Source organism: Anomaloglossus baeobatrachus, chromosome 6, assembly GCF_048569485.1.
Source record: "Anomaloglossus baeobatrachus isolate aAnoBae1 chromosome 6, aAnoBae1.hap1, whole genome shotgun sequence".
NCBI lineage: Eukaryota > Metazoa > Chordata > Amphibia > Anura > Aromobatidae > Anomaloglossus > Anomaloglossus baeobatrachus.
This window is the reverse complement of record NC_134358.1, coordinates 580,054,291-580,072,839: the sequence shown is the minus strand read 5'-3', so window position 1 is coordinate 580,072,839 and position 18,549 is coordinate 580,054,291. Positions and strand designations below refer to the sequence as shown.

Genomic DNA, 18,549 nt, shown 5'->3' with positions numbered 1-18,549 from the left:
ATGGTGTTGTGCAGCCAGGGGTGCTGGTCTGTAGAGGAAGTATTATGGTGTTGTGCAGCCAGGGGTGCTGGTCTGTACAGGAAGCATTATGGTGTTGTGCAGCCAGGGGTGCTGGTCTGTACAGGAAGCATTATGGGGTTGTGCAGCCAGGGGTGCTGGTCTGTACAGGAAGCATTATGGTGTTGTGCAGCCAGGGGTGCTGGTCTGTACAGGAACCATTATGGTGTTGTGCAGCCAGGGGTGCTGTTCTGTAGAGGAAGCATTATGGTGTTGTGCAGCCAGGGGTGCCGGTCTGTACAGGAAGCATTATGGTGTTGTGCAGCCAGGGGTGCTGGTCTGTACAGGAAACATTATGGTGTTGTGCAGCCAGGGGTGCTGGTCTGTAGAGGAAGTATTATGGTGTTGTGCAGCCAGGGGTGCTGGTCTGTACAGGAAGCATTATGGTGTTGTGCAGCCAGGGGTGCTGGTCTGTACAGGAAGCATTATGGGGTTGTGCAGCCAGGGGTGCTGGTCTGTACAGGAAGCATTATGGTGTTGTGCAGCCAGGGGTGCTGGTCTGTCCAAGAAACATTATGGTGTTGTGCAGCCAGGGGTGCTGGTCTGTAGAGGAAGCATTATGGTGTTGTGCAGCCAGGGGTGCTGGTCTGTAGAGGAAGCATTATGGTGTTGTGCAGCCAGGGGTGCTGGTCTGTACAGGAACCATTATGGTGTTGTGCAGCCAGGGGTGCTGGTCTGTACAGGAAGCATTATGATGTTGTGCAGCCAGGGGTGCTGGTCTGTACAGGAAGCATTATGGTGTTGTGCAGCCAGGGGTGCTGGTCTGTACAGGAAACATTATGGTGTTGTGCAGCCAGGGGTGCTGGTCTGTAGAGGAAGTATTATGGTGTTGTGCAGCCAGGGGTGCTGGTCTGTACAGGAAGCATTATGGTGTTGTGCAGCCAGGGGTGCTGGTCTGTACAGGAAGCATTATGGGGTTGTGCAGCCAGGGGTGCTGGTCTGTACAGGAAGCATTATGGTGTTGTGCAGCCAGGGGTGCTGGTCTGTACAGGAACCATTATGGTGTTGTGCAGCCAGGGGTGCTGGTCTGTAGAGGAAGCATTATGGTGTTGTGCAGCCAGGGGTGCTGGTCTGTAGAGGAAGCATTATGGTGTTGTGCAGCCAGGGGTGCTGGTCTGTACAGGAAACATTATGGTGTTGTGCAGCCAGGGGTGCTGGTCTGTAGAGGAAGCATTATGGTGTTGTGCAGCCAGGGGTGCTGGTCTGTACAGGAAGCATTATGGTGTTGTGCAGCCAGGGGTGCTGGTCTGTACAGGAAGCATTATGGTGTTGTGCAGCCAGGGGTGCTGGTCTGTACAGGAAGCATTATGGTGTTGTGCAGCCAGGGGTGCCGGTCTGTAGAGGAAGCATTTTGGTGTTGTGCAGCCAGGGGTGCTGGTCTGTAGAGGAAGCATTATGGTGTTGTGCAGCCAGGGGTGCTGGTCTGTAGAGGAAGCATTATGGTGTTGTGCAGCCAGGGGTGCTGGTCTGTACAGGAAGCATTATGGTGTTGTGCAGCCAGGGGTGCTGGTCTGTACAGGAAGCATTATGGTGTTGTGCAGCCAGGGGTGCCGGTCTGTACAGGAAGCATTATGGTGTTGTGCAGCCAGGGGTGCTGGTCTGTACATGAAGCATTATGGTGTTGGTCAGCCAGGGGTGGTGGTCTGTAGAGGAAGCATTATGGTGTTGTGCAGCCAGGGGTGCCGGTCTGTACAGGAAGCATTATGGTGTTGTGCAGCCAGGGGTGCTGGTCTGTACATGAAGCATTATGGTGTTGTGCAGCCAGGGGTGCTGGTCTGTAGAGGAAGCATTTTGGTGTTGTGCAGCCAGGGGTGCTGGTCTGTAGAGGAAGCATTATGGTGTTGTGCAGCCAGGGGTGCCGGTCTGTAGAGGAAGCATTTTGGTGTTGTGCAGCCAGGGGTGCTGGTCTGTACAGGAAGCATTATGGTGTTGTGCAGCCAGGGGTGCCGGTCTGTAGAGGAAGCATTTTGGTGTTGTTCAGCCAGGGGTGCTGGTCTGTACAGGAAGCATTATGGTGTTGTGCAGCCAGGGGAGTTGGTCTGTAGAGGAAGCATTATGGTGTTGTGCAGCCAGGGGAGCTGGTCTGTAGAGGAAGCATTATGGTGTTGTGCAGCCAGCGGTGCTGGTCTGTACAGGAAGCATTATGGTGTTGTGCAGCCAGGGGTGCTGGTCTGTACAGGAAGCATTATGGTGTTGTGCAGCCAGGGGTGCTGGTCTGTACCGGAAGCATTATGGTGTTGGGCAGCCAGGGGTGCTGGTCTGTACAGGAAGCATTATGGTGTTGTGCAGCCAGGGGTGCTGGTCTGTACAGGAAGCATTATGGTGTTGGGCAGCCAGGGGTGCTGGTCTGTAGAGGAAGCATTATGGTGTTGTGCAGCCAGGGGTGCTGGTCTGTACAGGAACCATTATGGTGTTGTGCAGCCAGGGGTGCTGGTCTGTACAGGAAGCATTATGGTGTTGTGCAGCCAGGGGTGCTGGTCTGTACAGGAAGCATTATGGTGTTGTGCAGCCAGGGGTGCTGGTCTGTACAGGATCCAGGAGGATGCGAGTCGTGCGGCGTCACAGCGACGTCACACGCCAGGTGGCCAATAGAAGCAGAGGGGCAGAGATGAGCGGGACGTAAACATCCCACCCACCTCCGTCCTTCCGCATAGCCGACCTCACCGATCACAGACGTCTCCATCCGACCTCACCGATCACAGACGTCTCCATCCGACCTCACCGATCACAGACGTCTCCATCCGACCTCACCGATCACAGACGTCTCCATCCGACCTCACCGATCACAGACGTCTCCATCCGACCTCACCGATCACAGACGTCTCCATCCGACCTCTCCGATCACAGACGTCTCCATCCGACCTCACCGATCACAGACGTCTCCATCCGACCTCACCGATCACAGACGTCTCCATCCGACCTCACCGATCACAGACGTCTCCATCCGACCTCATCGATCACAGACGTCTCCATCCGACCCCACCGATCACAGACGTCTCCATCCAACCTCACCGATCACAGACGTCTCCATCCGACCTCACCGATCACAGACGTCTCCATCCGACCTCACCGATCACAGACGTCTCCATCCGACCTCACCGATCACAGACGTCTCCATCCGACCTCACCGATCACAGACGTCTCCATCCGACCTCACCGATCACAGACGTCTCCACCCGACCTCACCGATCACAGACGTCTCCACCCAACCTCACCGATCACAGACGTCTCCACCCGACCTCACCGATCACAGACGTCTCCACCCGACCTCACCGATCACAGACGTCTCCACCCGACCTCACCGATCACAGACGTCTCTACCCGACCTCACCGATCACAGACGTCTCCACCCGACCTCACCGATCACAGACGTCTCCACCCGACCTCACCGATCACAGACGTCTCCACCCGGCCTCGGTTTTGGAGACAATCTTTATCTATATGTCCATGGCGCCCACATGTTTAACAGCGCCATAGATTGGGCGAGTCACAGGCCCTGTTTGTAGTCCTTTGTTTTGGCGCAGCTTCTGCTGGGTAGCGGGACCATCCTTCTCGACCAGCTGGTGTTAGCAGTACGGCAGCTGGAATCCCATAAACATACTCCAGAACATAAGCCCTCTCTTCTCTTGAGGATCTAGGTCCCAATGCATCCAACAACGCTGTGGCTTGGGCCATTTTGGAAAAAGTTGATTCCCGATTGTCACTAGACCCATGATGTGGCACATAGTTTAAATCCTCTGGGTCAATATCGGCGGGATCCTCATCATCCTCTGCATCATTCTGGGCATCCCAACGGACTAATTTCCGGATCAAGTCTGACCGGGTCTCAGCATTCCAGTAGATAATCTTTCGCCTCTGGCACAGATCCTGTAGCATCCATCCGAAGTCCCTTTTATAGCCATAACCTTCCCTTAGGATACACTGCGTCCTCATCGATTGGTTGGACAAGATTGCTTCTCCCATTGGATGAATTTCAAGCTGCATGGATAATGTTCATTTAAATGATTTCCATAGAAAGACTCAGTATATCTACATGGAGTCGGCAAGTCACCGACTAGACAATGGCTACTAAGGTAATTACATTATCAATACACAGCTACAATACAATGATTACTGGAAAAGTCTGGAGAACAATAGCTAAGCAAACATGACTTAGCACACATAAGAACAATAGTCTGGCTGAATGTTAAGAAACTTTAACCCATGAGAGTCCATGTCGTCGCAGTCTCCATCCGACCTCACCGATCACAGACGTCTCCATCCGACCTCACCGATCACAGACGTCTCCATCCGACCTCACCGATCACAGACGTCTCCATCCGACCTCACCGATCACAGACGTCTCCATCCGACCTCACCGATCACAGACGTCTCCATCCGACCTCACCGATCACAGACGTCTCCATCCGACCTCACCGATCAGACGTCTCCATCCGACCTCACCGATCACAGACGTCTCCATCCGACCTCACCGATCACAGACGTCTCCATCCGACCTCACCGATCACAGACGTCTCCATCCGACCTCACCGATCACAGACGTCTCCATCCGACCTCACCGATCACAGACGTCTCCATCCGACCTCACCGATCACAGACGTCTCCATCCGACCTCACCGATCACAGACGTCTCCATCCGACCTCACCGATCGATGAGGGAGAGAAGTGGGCCTACAAACTGCTGACTCCAGGGATTGAGTACTAATGCAAGACAGAGGAAGGTGGTCCTACACAGTACTGACTCCAGGGGCTGAATACTAATGCAAGACAGAGGAAGGTGGTCCTACAAAGTACTGACTTCAGGGGCTGAATACTAATGCAAGACAGAGGAAGGTGGTCCTACACAGTACTGACTCCAGGGGCTGAATACTAATGCAAGACAGAGAAAGGTGGTCCTACAAACTGCTGACTCCAGGGGCTGAATACTAATGCAAGACAGAGGAAGGTGGTCCTACACAGTACTGACTCCAGGGGCTGAATACTAATGCAAGACAGAGGAAGGTGGTCCTACACAGTACTGACTCCGGGGGCTGAATACAAATGCATTCACAATTCTCGGATTTATAGCCATCTTTTCCTTACATATCACAGATGCTTCTTACTGCTGGAATCACAGAAAATCCCAATACAATAGAATTCAGTTTGGGTATAATGTGAAGAAAGTGTAGACGTTGGCGGTGTGTGAATACTTTTTCAGGACACTGTGGTACGGTGGCAGCCCTGGTCGCGGTGTTTCGGCTCATCAGCAGTCCTCTCCTATTTCACTAATGTCTTGCAGTGAATGTGACACCTCCGGTCCCCACACCTGATCCCCCCCCGGGGGCCGCACAGTCTCCTCACCGCTCAATAATGGAAAAGCAATTGTCATTATACAGATTAAAAATAGCCCAGAGATTAACCCCTGCAGCCCCGGAACAAGGGCACCGCCAATCCTGGTGATTGCCAGCTCTGGGGGAGGGGCCCCACCGATCCTGGTCATTGCCAGCTCTGGGGGAGGGGCACCACCGATCCTGGTGATTGCCAGCTCTGGGGGAGGGGCACCGCCAATCCTGATGCTTGCCAGCTCTGGGGGAGGGGCACCGCCAATCCTGATGATTGCCAGCTCTGGGGGAGGAGCACTGCCAATCCTGATGATTGCCAGCTCTGGGGGAGGGGCACCGCCAATCCTGATGCTTGCCAGCTCTGGGGGAGGGGCACCGCCAATCCTGGTGATTGCCAGCTCTGGGGGAGGGGCACTGCCAATCCTGATGATTGCCAGCTCTGGGGGAGGGGCACCGCCAATCCTGGTGATTTCCAGCTCTTGGGGAGGGGCCCCGCCGATCCTGGTGATTTCCAGCTCTTGGGGAGGGGCAACGCCGATCTTGGCAATTTCCAGCTCTTGGGGAGGGGCACCGCCAATCCTGGTGATTGCCAGCTCTGGGGGAGGGGCCCCACCTATCCTGGTAATTGCCAGCTCTGGGGGAGGGGCCCCACCGATCCTGGTAATTGCCAGCTCTGGGCGAGGGGTCCCACTGATCCTGGTGATTTCCAGCTCTGGGAGAGGGGCCCCACCGATCCTGGTTATTGCCAGCTCTGGGGGAGGGGCCTCACCGATCCTGGTGATTGCCAGCTCTGGGGGAGGGGCCCCACCGATCCTGGTGATTGCCAGCTCTGGGGGAGGGGCACCGCCAATCCTGATGCTTGCCAGCTCTGGGGGAGGGGCACCGCCAATCCTGATGATTGCCAGCTCTGGGGGAGGGGCACCGCCAATCCTGATGCTTGCCAGCTCTGGGGGAGGGGCACCGCCAATCCTGATGCTTGCCAGCTCTGGGGGAGGGGCACTGCCAATCCTGATGATTGCCAGCTCTGGGGGAGGGGCACCGCCAATCCTGGTGATTTCCAGCTCTTGGGGAGGGGCCCCGCCGATCCTGGTGATTTCCAGCTCTTGAGGAGGGGCAACGCCGATCCTGGTGATTTCCAGCTCTTGGGGAGGGGCCCCACCGATCCTGGTAATTGCCAGCTCTGGGGGAGGGGTCCCACTGATCCTGGTGATTTCCAGCTCTGGGGGAGGGGCCCCACCGATCCTGGTGATTGCCAGCTCTGGGGGAGGGGCACTGATCCTGGTGAGAATATTGGGGATCACAGGAGAAATAAGAATGTAAATAAGTGTTCAATAATAAAAAAATTGACAAAAAATGGAGAAATGTCCGGATCTCACTTTTTGTATTAGAGACTTCTAATTAATTAAATAATTTACAATTATCAATCAGCTAAGCACAAGTGGAGATACATATATATGACGTGTGACGCCCTGACACCGCCAGATGGTCACACACAGAATAGGCCCCCGCATAACACCATCCCTCACAAAGGTTACATCATGCCAACAAAAACCCTAGTCATCCCCCCAGGGTAGGAAAGGCACACCAGTGGGCGGGACCAGGCGGATGGAGAACGCCCACCTAGGGGTCTGGAGAACCCGGGGTGGGAAAAGAGTCAGTTGAAGTTTAAGTTTGGAGTTGAGAGAAGTGGAAGCTCAGAGAGTGCAGGATCAGGCAGAAAGGAAAGGTGTCAGGGTAGGAGCCCCGACATGCTGGCTAGGTTGCAGACGGTGGTCCATGTCTGTCAGGAGACGGGAAGACGACAGCCGGAGATCCGGATCGGAACAGGGTAGGAGCCCGCCAGTACCGACACCGGAGAACCGACCTGGAAACCGTGCACAGAGGGGGTACTTAGACCCTGAAGCAAGGGCTGGAACCAACGGCCTAGCTAATTAACCAATTGAGAGCAGGATTATAGGTCCTGTCCCAACCAAAGTCCCAAAAGCAGACAACAGCCCACCGCGGGGGATAGGGCATCCGCCAGGGCCTGGTAGATCCCAAGGGCCAGCGTCCGCTCCCAACAAGGCTCCCACCAAAAAGTACCGGGAGTGGACTCCCGTGTTCCATACCGGGAAGTCCACAAACACCAAAACAGTGCAGAGGAAAGTGACACAGACCATCACCCCAGGTGAGGGACCAGAATACACCCGGCTGCGGCGGCCGGCCACCAACACCTTGGTTTACCGATTGAACTTGTGTGATTCATTGACTGGGAGTACACCAATATCCCCTGGTCTGACCGGGCGCGCCGGCCTCTGCAATCATCATCCTCAGCACAGAGACACTGGGCCCCGGGGCATCCATCCCTACCCACGGAGGGGTTAATATCCAGCTGCCATCCCATCGCCCCCGGGTACCCCATAACAGCAGGGGTGGTGCCACATCTCACCACACACCTCACAGAGTGATTATGTGATGCCCTGGACTAGCCAGGTAGTCACATACATACCAACATACACACCCCCACCCTAGGCAGTTACAACAGTCAGACAAAAACCCTTGTTGCCTCCCTCCAGGGTCTGATGTCCACACCAGGTGGGGCGGAGCCAGGCGGTTGGCCCCACCCACCGAGGAGTTCACAGGCCTGGAGGCGGGAAAAGGAACAGTTCAGTTTTGGAGGTGAAAGTGTGAGGAGTGAACACTTGAGGTGTCTGGGTAGGGGCCCAGGCACTGACAGCAAGGTTGGCAGACGGTGGTGGCCATCTGCAGGAGTTGGTGGAACTCCGCAGAGCCGTAAGGACCGGGGTCGGGCGTCGGCCCGCCGGTACCGGACCGGGGAACGGAGTGAAGCTAAGCACACAGGCAGGGCCATCGGACCCCGACCAGGCTTGGAGCCGCTGTCAATAGTCAAATCCGAATGTGACAGGAACCCCCGAGGTTCCCTAACAACCAAGTCCCGATTGAAGGCAACCGCTCACACCGAGAGGATATACAGCTACCGCCACAGGCTAGAGATCCAAGGGCCAGCGCCTGCGGGCAAAACGGGCTCTTACAGCACCTATACGCCGGGGAGCGGACTATCGGTGGGCAACCACAGGAGTCAAGAACATCTTAACAGGTGCAGGGAAAGACAGCCACCACCACCCTGTCCGGGGAGAGCACAACATCAACACTGCAGCCGGCTGCGGGACCCGTCCATCCGGCCGTTTTGGTTTACCAGAGACTTTGTCAGTGATTGTCTGAGTGAGTACACCAGTGCCGTCCGGCACCGCGCCGCGCAGTCCCTGCACCCCAGCCATCCAGCCTCCCCGTTACACCACCGGGCCCCGGGATCACCAACCCCCCTACCCACGGAGGGGACAACATCCCAGCTGCACCCCACCATCTCTCCTGGGATCCCCGTTACCAGCAGCGGTGGTGCCATCATCACCACGTCCCGTGGGTGGCGTCACAAACAATCTCCCTAAACATACCACCCCTTTTCACTCATGGGCGAGGAGCGCTGCTCGAGTCCCCGGGTCCGGTCCAACGCTCGAGCCACCGAGCAGCAGAAGCGCGTCCGCTCCGCCCGCAACAATTACGGTAAATCCCGTACAAATATGGAAATGAAGAAAACGATCCAGCTGAGTGACCAGGTGATTTATATATATATATTTATAAATCACCTGGTACTCAGCTGGATCGTTTTCTTCATTTTCATTGCTGTGCGGCCAGGGCAGGGCCGGATCCGAGTCTGAGGCACGGTGAGGTCAGACGTGGGTGAGCTGGATTCCTTTACATACCCGTACAAATACGTCCCCTTTTATTCGAATTGTCCGCGTGACCCCCGGGTCCGGAAAATCCCTTGAGCCAGCATGCGGATCCGGATCAGAGCAGCCCGGCAGCTGGCACAGGGGTGGCACAGATGCTGCAGAGCGTTGTCCTCCTGTGCCACAGAGCGTTGTCCTCCTGTGCCACGGAGCGTTGTTCTCCTGTGCCACGGAGCGTTGTTCTCCTGTGCCACGGAGCGTTGTCCTCCTGTGTCACGGAGCGTTGTCCTCCTGTGCCACGGAGCGTTGTCCTCCTGTGTCATGGAGCGTTGTCCTCCTGTGCCGCCGAGCGTTGTGCAACTGTGCTGCGGAGCGTTGACCTCCTGTGCCGCGGAGCGTTGACCTCCTGTGCCGCGGAGCGTTGTTCTCCTGTGCCGCGGAGCGTTGTTCTCCTGTGCCGCGGAGCGTTGTTCTCCTGTGCCGTGGAGCGTTGTTCTCCTGTGCCGTAAAGCGTTGTTCTCCTGTGCCGCGGAGCATTGTCGTCGCTCTTCTGCTCTTCATTAGCACAGACAGAACCAGCAGCACAGAGGACATTATCCAGCTGTAGTAAGCAGTGGAGATGTGAATCCAGCAGTGCTGTGAGATAAAACACTGACTAGAAAGCAGCCGCATGTAGAGCAGTGAACAGTCATACTGAGCAGTGTAGCTGTGATGGCTGCTCTGGGAAATCCAGTTGATATCTGTATATTATGTTATATAATATGTATATAATGTCTGCCCCTGCTTCTTGCCCTCCCGTCTCCAGCTTTAATAAGCTTTATATCCTGGCTCCTCCGTCACTCCGGCTCTTCTTGAAGATAGGTTTGAGCTTTTTTCAGAAGGGTTTGTGAGTTCAGGACATGGGGGAAGAAAAGTGGCTCAAAAATGAGAAAAGAAGAAGAATTCTCTGAGATACTGTATTTTCCAGTTCCTTCTATTTCATTGTTCCATTAATTTCTGGAATATTGCTGAGTGTCGTTACCAGAAGGTGGTTGGCCATATTGTAGTTTATGATGGTACTGCCACATTGAATCTTCCATGAAGATCCTTTATTATGACAGTACCCCGTCTACGCACGGCCCGATGGGGGATGTGTCTTCTCAATGCTCCTTATCTGTGCTGTTCGTGACTTCTTTGTCTTGTCTCTTGTGTTTCAGGTGTACACAAGTTATGGAAAGTGCTATACATTCAACGCTAAGAAGGAAGGCGTGGAACTATTCTACACACTGAAGGGTGGCACCGGGAACGGCCTGGAGCTGATGCTGGACATTCAGCAGGATGACTACCTTCCGATGTTTAATGATACAGGTGAGTCATCTCCTAGGCGGGTGAGAAGATGGGAAAGATCAGATTGTCTGGGCATCTGAGGAGGCCTCAACCATAATGACCTACAGGACATTATTATGTGTGATAGGGAGTGAAGGACATGAAGATGACCATGTGTATGTAGAAGACCATTAGTGGATATATTGGTGACCTTGATTCTATGGAGAAACCATAAAAGGTCATGAAAATAAGTAGTATGTGAAGACCATAAGAAGACACGATGAAGACCTTGTATCTGGAGGCCATAAGAAGAAACGACGATGACATTGTATCTGGAGGCCATAAGAAGACACGACAACGACCTTGTATCTGGAGGCCATAAGAAAACATGACAATGACCTTGTATCTGGAGGCCATAAGACACGACGATGACCTTGTATCTGGAGGCCATAAGAAGACACGACAACGACCTTGTATCTGGAGGCCATAAGAAGACATGATGATGACCTTGTATCTGGAGGCCATAAGAAGACATGACGATGACCTTGTATCTGGAGGCCATAAGAAGACATGACGATGACATTGTATCTGGAGGCCATAAGAAGACATGACGATGACCTTGTATCTGGAGGCCATAAGACACGACGATGACCTTGTATCTGGAGGCCATAAGAAGACACGACAACGATCTTGTATCTGGAGGCCATAAGAAGACATGACGATGACCTTGTATCTGGAGGCCATAAGAAGACATGACGGTGACATTGTATCTGGAGGCCATAAGAAGACACGACGATGACCTTGTATCTGGAGGCCATAAGAAGACACGATGATGACCTTGTATTTGTAGAATAATAGAGGTCACGACGATGACCTTGTATCTGTAGAATAATAGAGGACACGACGATGACCTTGTATCTGTAGAATAATAGAGGACACGACGATGACCTTGTATCTGTAGAATAATAGAGGACACGACAATGACCTTGTATCTGTAGAATAATAGAGGACACGACGATGACCTTGTATCTGGAGAATAATAGACACATGACGATGAATTTGGATCTGTAGAATAGAGGACACGATTAGAGATGAGCGAGTACCGTAATATTCATAATCGCTAGACTCGTAACGAATACTTTGTAATATTTGTGCATTTGTTCCGATTAGCGAGTACAATGCAAGTCAATGGGAAATGTGAGTAATTTTCTGCTGGACCCAACAAAGAGGTCTGGAGGCCTAAGGAAAAGGCTGCAATGGATGGGAAAGTGATGACACTGAATGGGCCTGAAGAATATGCTGGCATGCATTTCTGACTCATATGGTTTCTGGGATCCCCTGAAGATACATGGAAGAACTTCCATGTGGCTTCAGTCTATCGGTGCCCTGCAGTGTATGTCGCACTGCCCTGGCCAGCCCTGAAGTGACCCACACAGCAGTGTGCGAGCAGCTGCGGGATGATGAGTGCCGACATCAGGATCAGATCAGATCAGTACCTGCTGTGATGATCTCCACTGAACTCGTGACGTCAGCGCTCGTCACTGACTTCCATGACACAGCATTCTCACATCAAGTCTCGCGGACGGCCCGAGACTGTGACTAACGGTGACGTCATGGGCTCACAGGATAGATGAGAACGCGGCGGCCATGGAACTCAGTGACAACGCTGGCCTCACAAGTTCATGACGTTGGCACTCGTTATGCAGTGTTAGCTAATGATGTTAGCTCAGGTCACTGCACTTCTCTTCCAACCAATGGGGAATCTGTTCTTCATAGACTGGGACAGTGATTATGGTATGGATCGTCATGAGGCTCCCTTATTGGATTACGCCGGACCCAGATTCGTTTTTTCTTTTCAATAAATTGGTGAAAGACGGAATGTTTCGGGGAGTGATTTTTCTAATAAATTTCTTTTTTTTGTTTTTTAATTACTGACAGGGTTAGTGATGTCGGGTATCTGATAGATGCAATTACATCAATAATACCAGGGTTTGATGCCAGGTGACACTACACAGCTGGTATCAACCCCATATATTACCCAGTTTGCCACCACACCAGAGCAACGAGATGAGCTGTAGTGAAGCGCCAGGATTAGCACATCTAATGGATGCGTCACTTCTGGGGCGGCTGTGGCCTGCTATTTTTTGTAACTTTTAAAATGTGAAAGATGAAAAAAAAAAGTTTCGCCTAAAATACAAAGGAAATATGTCCTCTGTAACTTTATACCATACAGAGATCATTTCATCTTGAACTTGCTTAACTGTTCACAATAGCAGTAATTTTGACCAGGGGCGCCCAAACTTTTGCATGCCACTGTATATCACAAGACCATAAGAGGACAAAGTTATTACTTGTACCTGTAGGAGATCATTAGAGGACATAAATAGTTAAATCATCTTGTCTTTTGCATTTTGGACAGAGGAATCTCTGCTGGAGGCCGGAGTGAAGGTTCAGATTCACAGTCAGAATGAGCCGCCAGACATCGGTCAGCTCGGCTTCGGTGTGGCCCCCGGGTTCCAGACATTTGTATCCTGTCAACAGCAGAATGTATCCTTTACTACCAATGTGACCTCTATATAGTACAATGAAGTACACAAGTAATATGAAGACAGTAACTTATCGAGGACACAATGCCTCCAGATGTCAGCTCTCCGATGGCGGACAACCATCTGTCTCTTTACAAACCACCTCTTCAACCAGCTAAGATGGATGGAGACGGTGGTAATGACGTCGGGTGGTGGTTTACGATCATTGTCAGTGTAGAGAAATAATTCCTGAATATTTTGAACAAATTGTCCCCACCAAGCACAGAGACCCCCGAGCCCAGTCCTGCATATCAGTAGCCAGTGATTCTGGCTCAGGAATCAAGGGCTCGTTGTAAGTGGACTGGAACCGCTTTCTGCAGATTGTCTCTTGTGGTCTCACAATGTCAGTACTAAGTTTGCATAGTCTATCACCAAATCTTTCCCACACATATTAAAGGGCGGCTGACCGCACAGAATGACTAATCAAACCAAGCAGAGGCGCTTGGTGTATCTACGTGCACTTTCCTTCCTGCTTGTTTCCCTCTATCTCCACCTCTCCCCTCTGATTGTCAGCTCTGGCTTCATAGAGGAGAGAAGGGCACAAACAAGCTGCACTGTGAGGTTTGGCTGCACCTTGATGCACCGAGCGCCTGGACTTGGTTTGAACAGTCATTCGGTGCTGACAAGGCTGTAGCAGCGTATCACCGCCCGCCTGTTTCCAAGGACAATACTGTGATCAATCAGGCCGCCTTTAGCATGTCCTGTCCTGCATGTGGTGAGGGTTATTTGCCTTTGTGTCATGCCCACTGAGAGCGAGCGAGGAAGTTAGTGGACCTACTGGACCAAAACACCGATCTCTGACCCAGCGCAGCAGATCCGAGCAACCACTAAAGCCACAGGAGATGAAAATAGGCTGGAACTATTGAAAAGGTAGTCGCCAGGAGGCAGCACCAGGAGATCACTGTGCCTCGGCAGCTGGTGCTTACATCACCGGTCTGCTGTCCCTGCCTGCTCTGTCACACGCCCCGTCACACCGTACATCACCGGCCTGCTGTCCCTGCCTGCTCTGTCACACACCCCGTCACACCGTACATCACCGGTCTGCTGTCCCTGCCTGCTCTGTCACACACCCCGTCACACCGTACATCACCGGTCTGCTGTCCCTGCCTGCTCTGTCACACACCCCGTCACACCGTACATCACCGGCCTGCTGTCCCTGCCTGCTCTGTCACACACCCCGTCACACCGTACATCACCGGTCTGCTGTCCCTGCCTGCTCTGTCACACGCCCCGTCACACCGTACATCACCGGCCTGCTGTCCCTGCCTGCTCTGTCACACACCCCGTCACACCGTACATCACCGGTCTGCTGTCCCTGCCTGCTCTGTCACACGCCCCGTCACACCGTACATCACCGGTCTGCTGTCCCTGCCTGCTCTGTCACACACCCCGTCACACCGTACATCACCGGTCTGCTGTCCCTGCCTGCTCTGTCACACACCCCGTCACACCGTACATCACCGGTCTGCTGTCCCTGCCTGCTCTGTCACACACCCTGTCACACCGTACATCACCGGCCTGCTGTCCCTCCTGCTCTGTCACACACCCTGTCACACCGTACATCACCGGCCTGCTGTCCCTCCTGCTCTGTCACACACCCCGTCACACCGTACATCACCGGTCTGCTGTCCCTGCCTGCTCTGTCACACACCCCGTCACACCGTACATCACCGGCCTGCTGTCCCTGCCTGCTCTGTCACACACCCTGTCACACCGTACATCACCGGTCTGCTGTCCCTCCTGCTCTGTCACACACCCCGTCACACCGTACATCACCGGTCTGCTGTCCCTGCCTGCTCTGTCACACGCCCCGTCACACCGTACATCACCGGTCTGCTGTCCCTGCCTGCTCTGTCACACACCCCGTCACACCGTACATCACCGGCCTGCTGTCCCTGCCTGCTCTGTCACACACCCTGTCACACCGTACATCACCGGCCTGCTGTCCCTCCTGCTCTGTCACACACCCCGTCACACCGTACATCACCGGCCTGCTGTCCCTGCCTGCTCTGTCACACACCCCGTCACACCGTACATCACCGGTCTGCTGTCCCTGCCTGCTCTGTCACACACCCCGTCACACCGTACATCACCGGTCTGCTGTCCCTGCCTGCTCTGTCACACACCCCGTCACACCGTACATCACCGGTCTGCTGTCCCTCCTGCTCTGTCACACCGTACATCACCGGTCTGCTGTCCCTGCCTGCTCTGTCACACACCCCGTCACACCGTACATCACCGGCCTGCTGTCCCTGCCTGCTCTGTCACACACCCCGTCACACCGTACATCACCGGTCTGCTATCCGTGCTTGCTCTGTCACACGCCCCGTCACACCGTACATCACACGTCTGCTGTCCCTGCCTGCTCTGTCACACACCCCGTCACACCGTACATCACCGGCCTGCTGTCCCTGCCTGCTCTGTCACACCGTACATCACCGGTCTGCTGTCCCTGCCTGCTCTGTCACACACCCCGTCACACCGTACATCACCGGCCTGCTGTCCCTGCCTGCTCTGTCACACACCCCGTCACACCGTACATCACCGGCCTGCTGTCCCTGCCTGCTCTGTCACACACCCCGTCACACCGTACATCACCGGTCTGCTGTCCCTGCCTGCTCTGTCACACCGTACATCACCGGCCTGCTGTCCCTCCTGCTCTGTCACACACCCCGTCATACCGTACATCACCGGTCGGCTGTCCCTGCCTGCTCTGTCACACACCCCGTCACACCGTACATCACCGGCCTGCTGTCCCTGCCTGCTCTGTCACACACCCCGTCACACCTGTGAGGTAGCGTGGTCGGCTGCGCAGCAGAAGACACGGGATCCAGGCACCAAGGGTCACAGCACACGGTTTAATATCCAAACAAAAGTCCACAACAGTACACATGTGCCTCTCCGGCAGAGAACTCAGGGAGTTGTGTTCACTCCCTCACACTCGGCACCCCCGCCCTTGTTCCTGTTTCCTTTTAACCCTTCTTTCAGCTTGTAGGGAAACAGCATTAACCCCTGAGTGGAGTTACTTTCTATCATGGAGTGAGCACAACCGGGGCGATACATACCGGCCGTCATAGATAACCCCGGTCACAGTCTCACATACCCCCCCCCCTCAGTTCAAGCGTGCGGGGTTGAACTCCTGCCATAAAACACGGGCCGCGGGACAAGGCATCGGCATTGCCCTGCAACCTACCGGCCCGGTGTTCAACCGTAAACCGGAAGTTCTGCAGAGAAAGGAACCACCGGGTAACCCGGGCATTCCGTTCCTTGGCGGACCTCATCCAGACCAGCGGAGAGTGATCAGTCACCAAGCGAAACTGCCGTCCCAGCAGGTAATAGCGTAGGGACTCCAAGGCCCACTTGATCGCCAGACTCCTTTTCCACTACGCTGTAATTCCGCTCGGGAGGAGTGAGCTTCCTGCTTAAGAAGGTGACGGGGTGTTCCTCCCCCTGAACCACCTGAGACAGCACTGCCCCCAGGCCGACCTCCGAGGCGTCAGTCTGTACTATGAACTCCTTCCGGAAATCAGGGTTGACAAGAACGGGCTGTCCGCACAGAACCCCCTTCAGGGCCCGGAAGGAGTCCTCGGCCTGCGGAGTCCATCGCACCATGACGGACTTCTTGCCTTTGAGAAGGTCCGTCAAGGGGGCTGATAGTCCCGCAAAATCTTTTACAAACCTCCTGTAGTACCCCACGATACCCAGGAAGGCCCTAACCTGCTTCGTGGTCAGGGGTCTAGGCCACTTCTGGATCGCCTCAACCTTGTTAATTTGGGGCTTAATCACTCCTTGGCCTATCACGTAGCCCAAGTAGCGGGCTTCCGTGAGTCCCAACGCACATTTCTTGGGATTGGCTGTCAATCCGGCTGTTCAAAGCGCGTCCACCACCGCTTGTACCTGTTCCAAGTGGGTCTGCAACTCGGAGCTGTAAATAATGATGTCATCAAGGTACGCTGATGCATACGCCTGGTGGGGTTCCAGCACCAAATCCATCAACCTCTGGAATGTGGCCGGAGCGCCATGTAACCCAAAAGGCAAGACAACATAGTGGAAGAGACCCTCCGGCGTAACAAAAGCGGTTTTCTCCTTGGCGGACTCCGTCAGTGGCACCTGCCAGTACCCCTTGGTCAGGTCGAGCGTGGTGAAATATCGCGCCTGTCCCAGCCTATCAATCAGCTCATCCACCCGGGGCATGGGGTAGAGATCGAACTTGGATATTTCGTTCAATCTCCTAAAGTCATTGCAGAACCTTAAGGAGCCATCGGGTTTTGGTATTAGGACAATGGGACTAGCCCATTCACTCCGGGATTTTTCGATGACCCCCAGGCGTAGCATTGTCTTCACTTCCTCTGATATAGCTTGTATTCGAGCCTCCGGCACGCGGTATGACTTCAGGCGTACCTTCAGGTGGGGCTCGGTGACAATATCATGTCGTATCAGACTGGTCCTACCAGGCAGCTCGGAGAAAACATCGGGGTTCTGCTGAACCAGCCGTCTGGCCTCTCGCCTCTGTTGCTTGGTGAGGGCTTCTCCAATCCTTACTTCCGGTTCGTCCTCTCCGGAGGTCGCTGGAGCCGGGGTTGAACGACCCGAAGAGGAGGGAGATGGGGAAAATCAACCATCAGGCTTTCCCGTTCCTGCCAAGGTTTTAATAGGTTGACATGGTATATTTGTTCAGGTTTCCGCCTACCGGGCTGCAATACCTTATAGTTGACCACCCCGACTCTTTCCTTTATCTCGTAGGGGCCTTGCCACTGAGCCAGGAATTTACTCTCCGCCGTGGTGATTAAAACCAACACCCGATCCCCGGGTTTAAAGGTCCGCACGGTGGCTTGTCTATTGTAGCGGCCGCTTTGCGCGGCATGAGCCTCCTGTAAATGCTCCTTCACAATTGGCATGACCGCGCTTATGCGGTTCTGCATTCCTAAAATGTGTTCAATCACACTTTTATGGGGGGTGGGCTCTTGCTCCCATGTTTCCTTTGCCAGGTCCAACAATCCCCGGGGATGTCGCCCGTATAACAACTCAAAAGGCGAAAACCCCGTGGATGCCTGTGGCACCTCTCGTATGGCAAACATCAAATAGGGAAGCATCATATCCCAGTCTTTCCCATCTTTGGAGATCACCCTTTTGAGCATGGTTTTCAGGGTTTTATTGAAACACTCGACTAAACCGTCCGTTTGAGGATGATACACAGACGTACGCAACTGCTTGATCTGGAGTAGCCGGCATAGCTCTTTGGTCACTTTAGACATGAATGGGGTCCCCTGATCCGTAAGGATCTCCTTGGGCAACCCCACCCGGCAGAACACAGCAAACAACTCCCGAGCTATAAGCTTCGCCGCAGTATGTCTGAGAGGTATCGCCTCGGGATACCGGGTGGCATAGTCAACGATCACTCGGATGTGTTGGTGCCCTCGAGCGGACTTTACGAGGGGCCCCACCAGATCCATCCCTATCCGTTCAAAAGGGACTTCTATAATGGGTAACGGTACCAACGGACTGCGAAAGTGGGTCAGGGGTGCGGTAAGCTGACACTCCGGGCAGGTTTCG

At 54.1% G+C, this 18,549-nt stretch overlaps 1 protein-coding gene across 1 annotated transcript in view; it reads left to right on the top strand.

Moving 5' to 3' along the window:
- Positions 1-18,549, top strand: part of LOC142243731 (acid-sensing ion channel 1C-like) — a 182,153-nt gene that overhangs the window by 77,344 nt on the left and 86,260 nt on the right. Inside the window, exons 2-3 of the mRNA XM_075315933.1 lie at positions 10,303-10,453; positions 12,831-12,958. Coding sequence (XP_075172048.1) covers positions 10,303-10,453; positions 12,831-12,958 — 279 coding nt within the window. The remainder of the gene's footprint in view (positions 1-10,302; positions 10,454-12,830; positions 12,959-18,549) is intronic.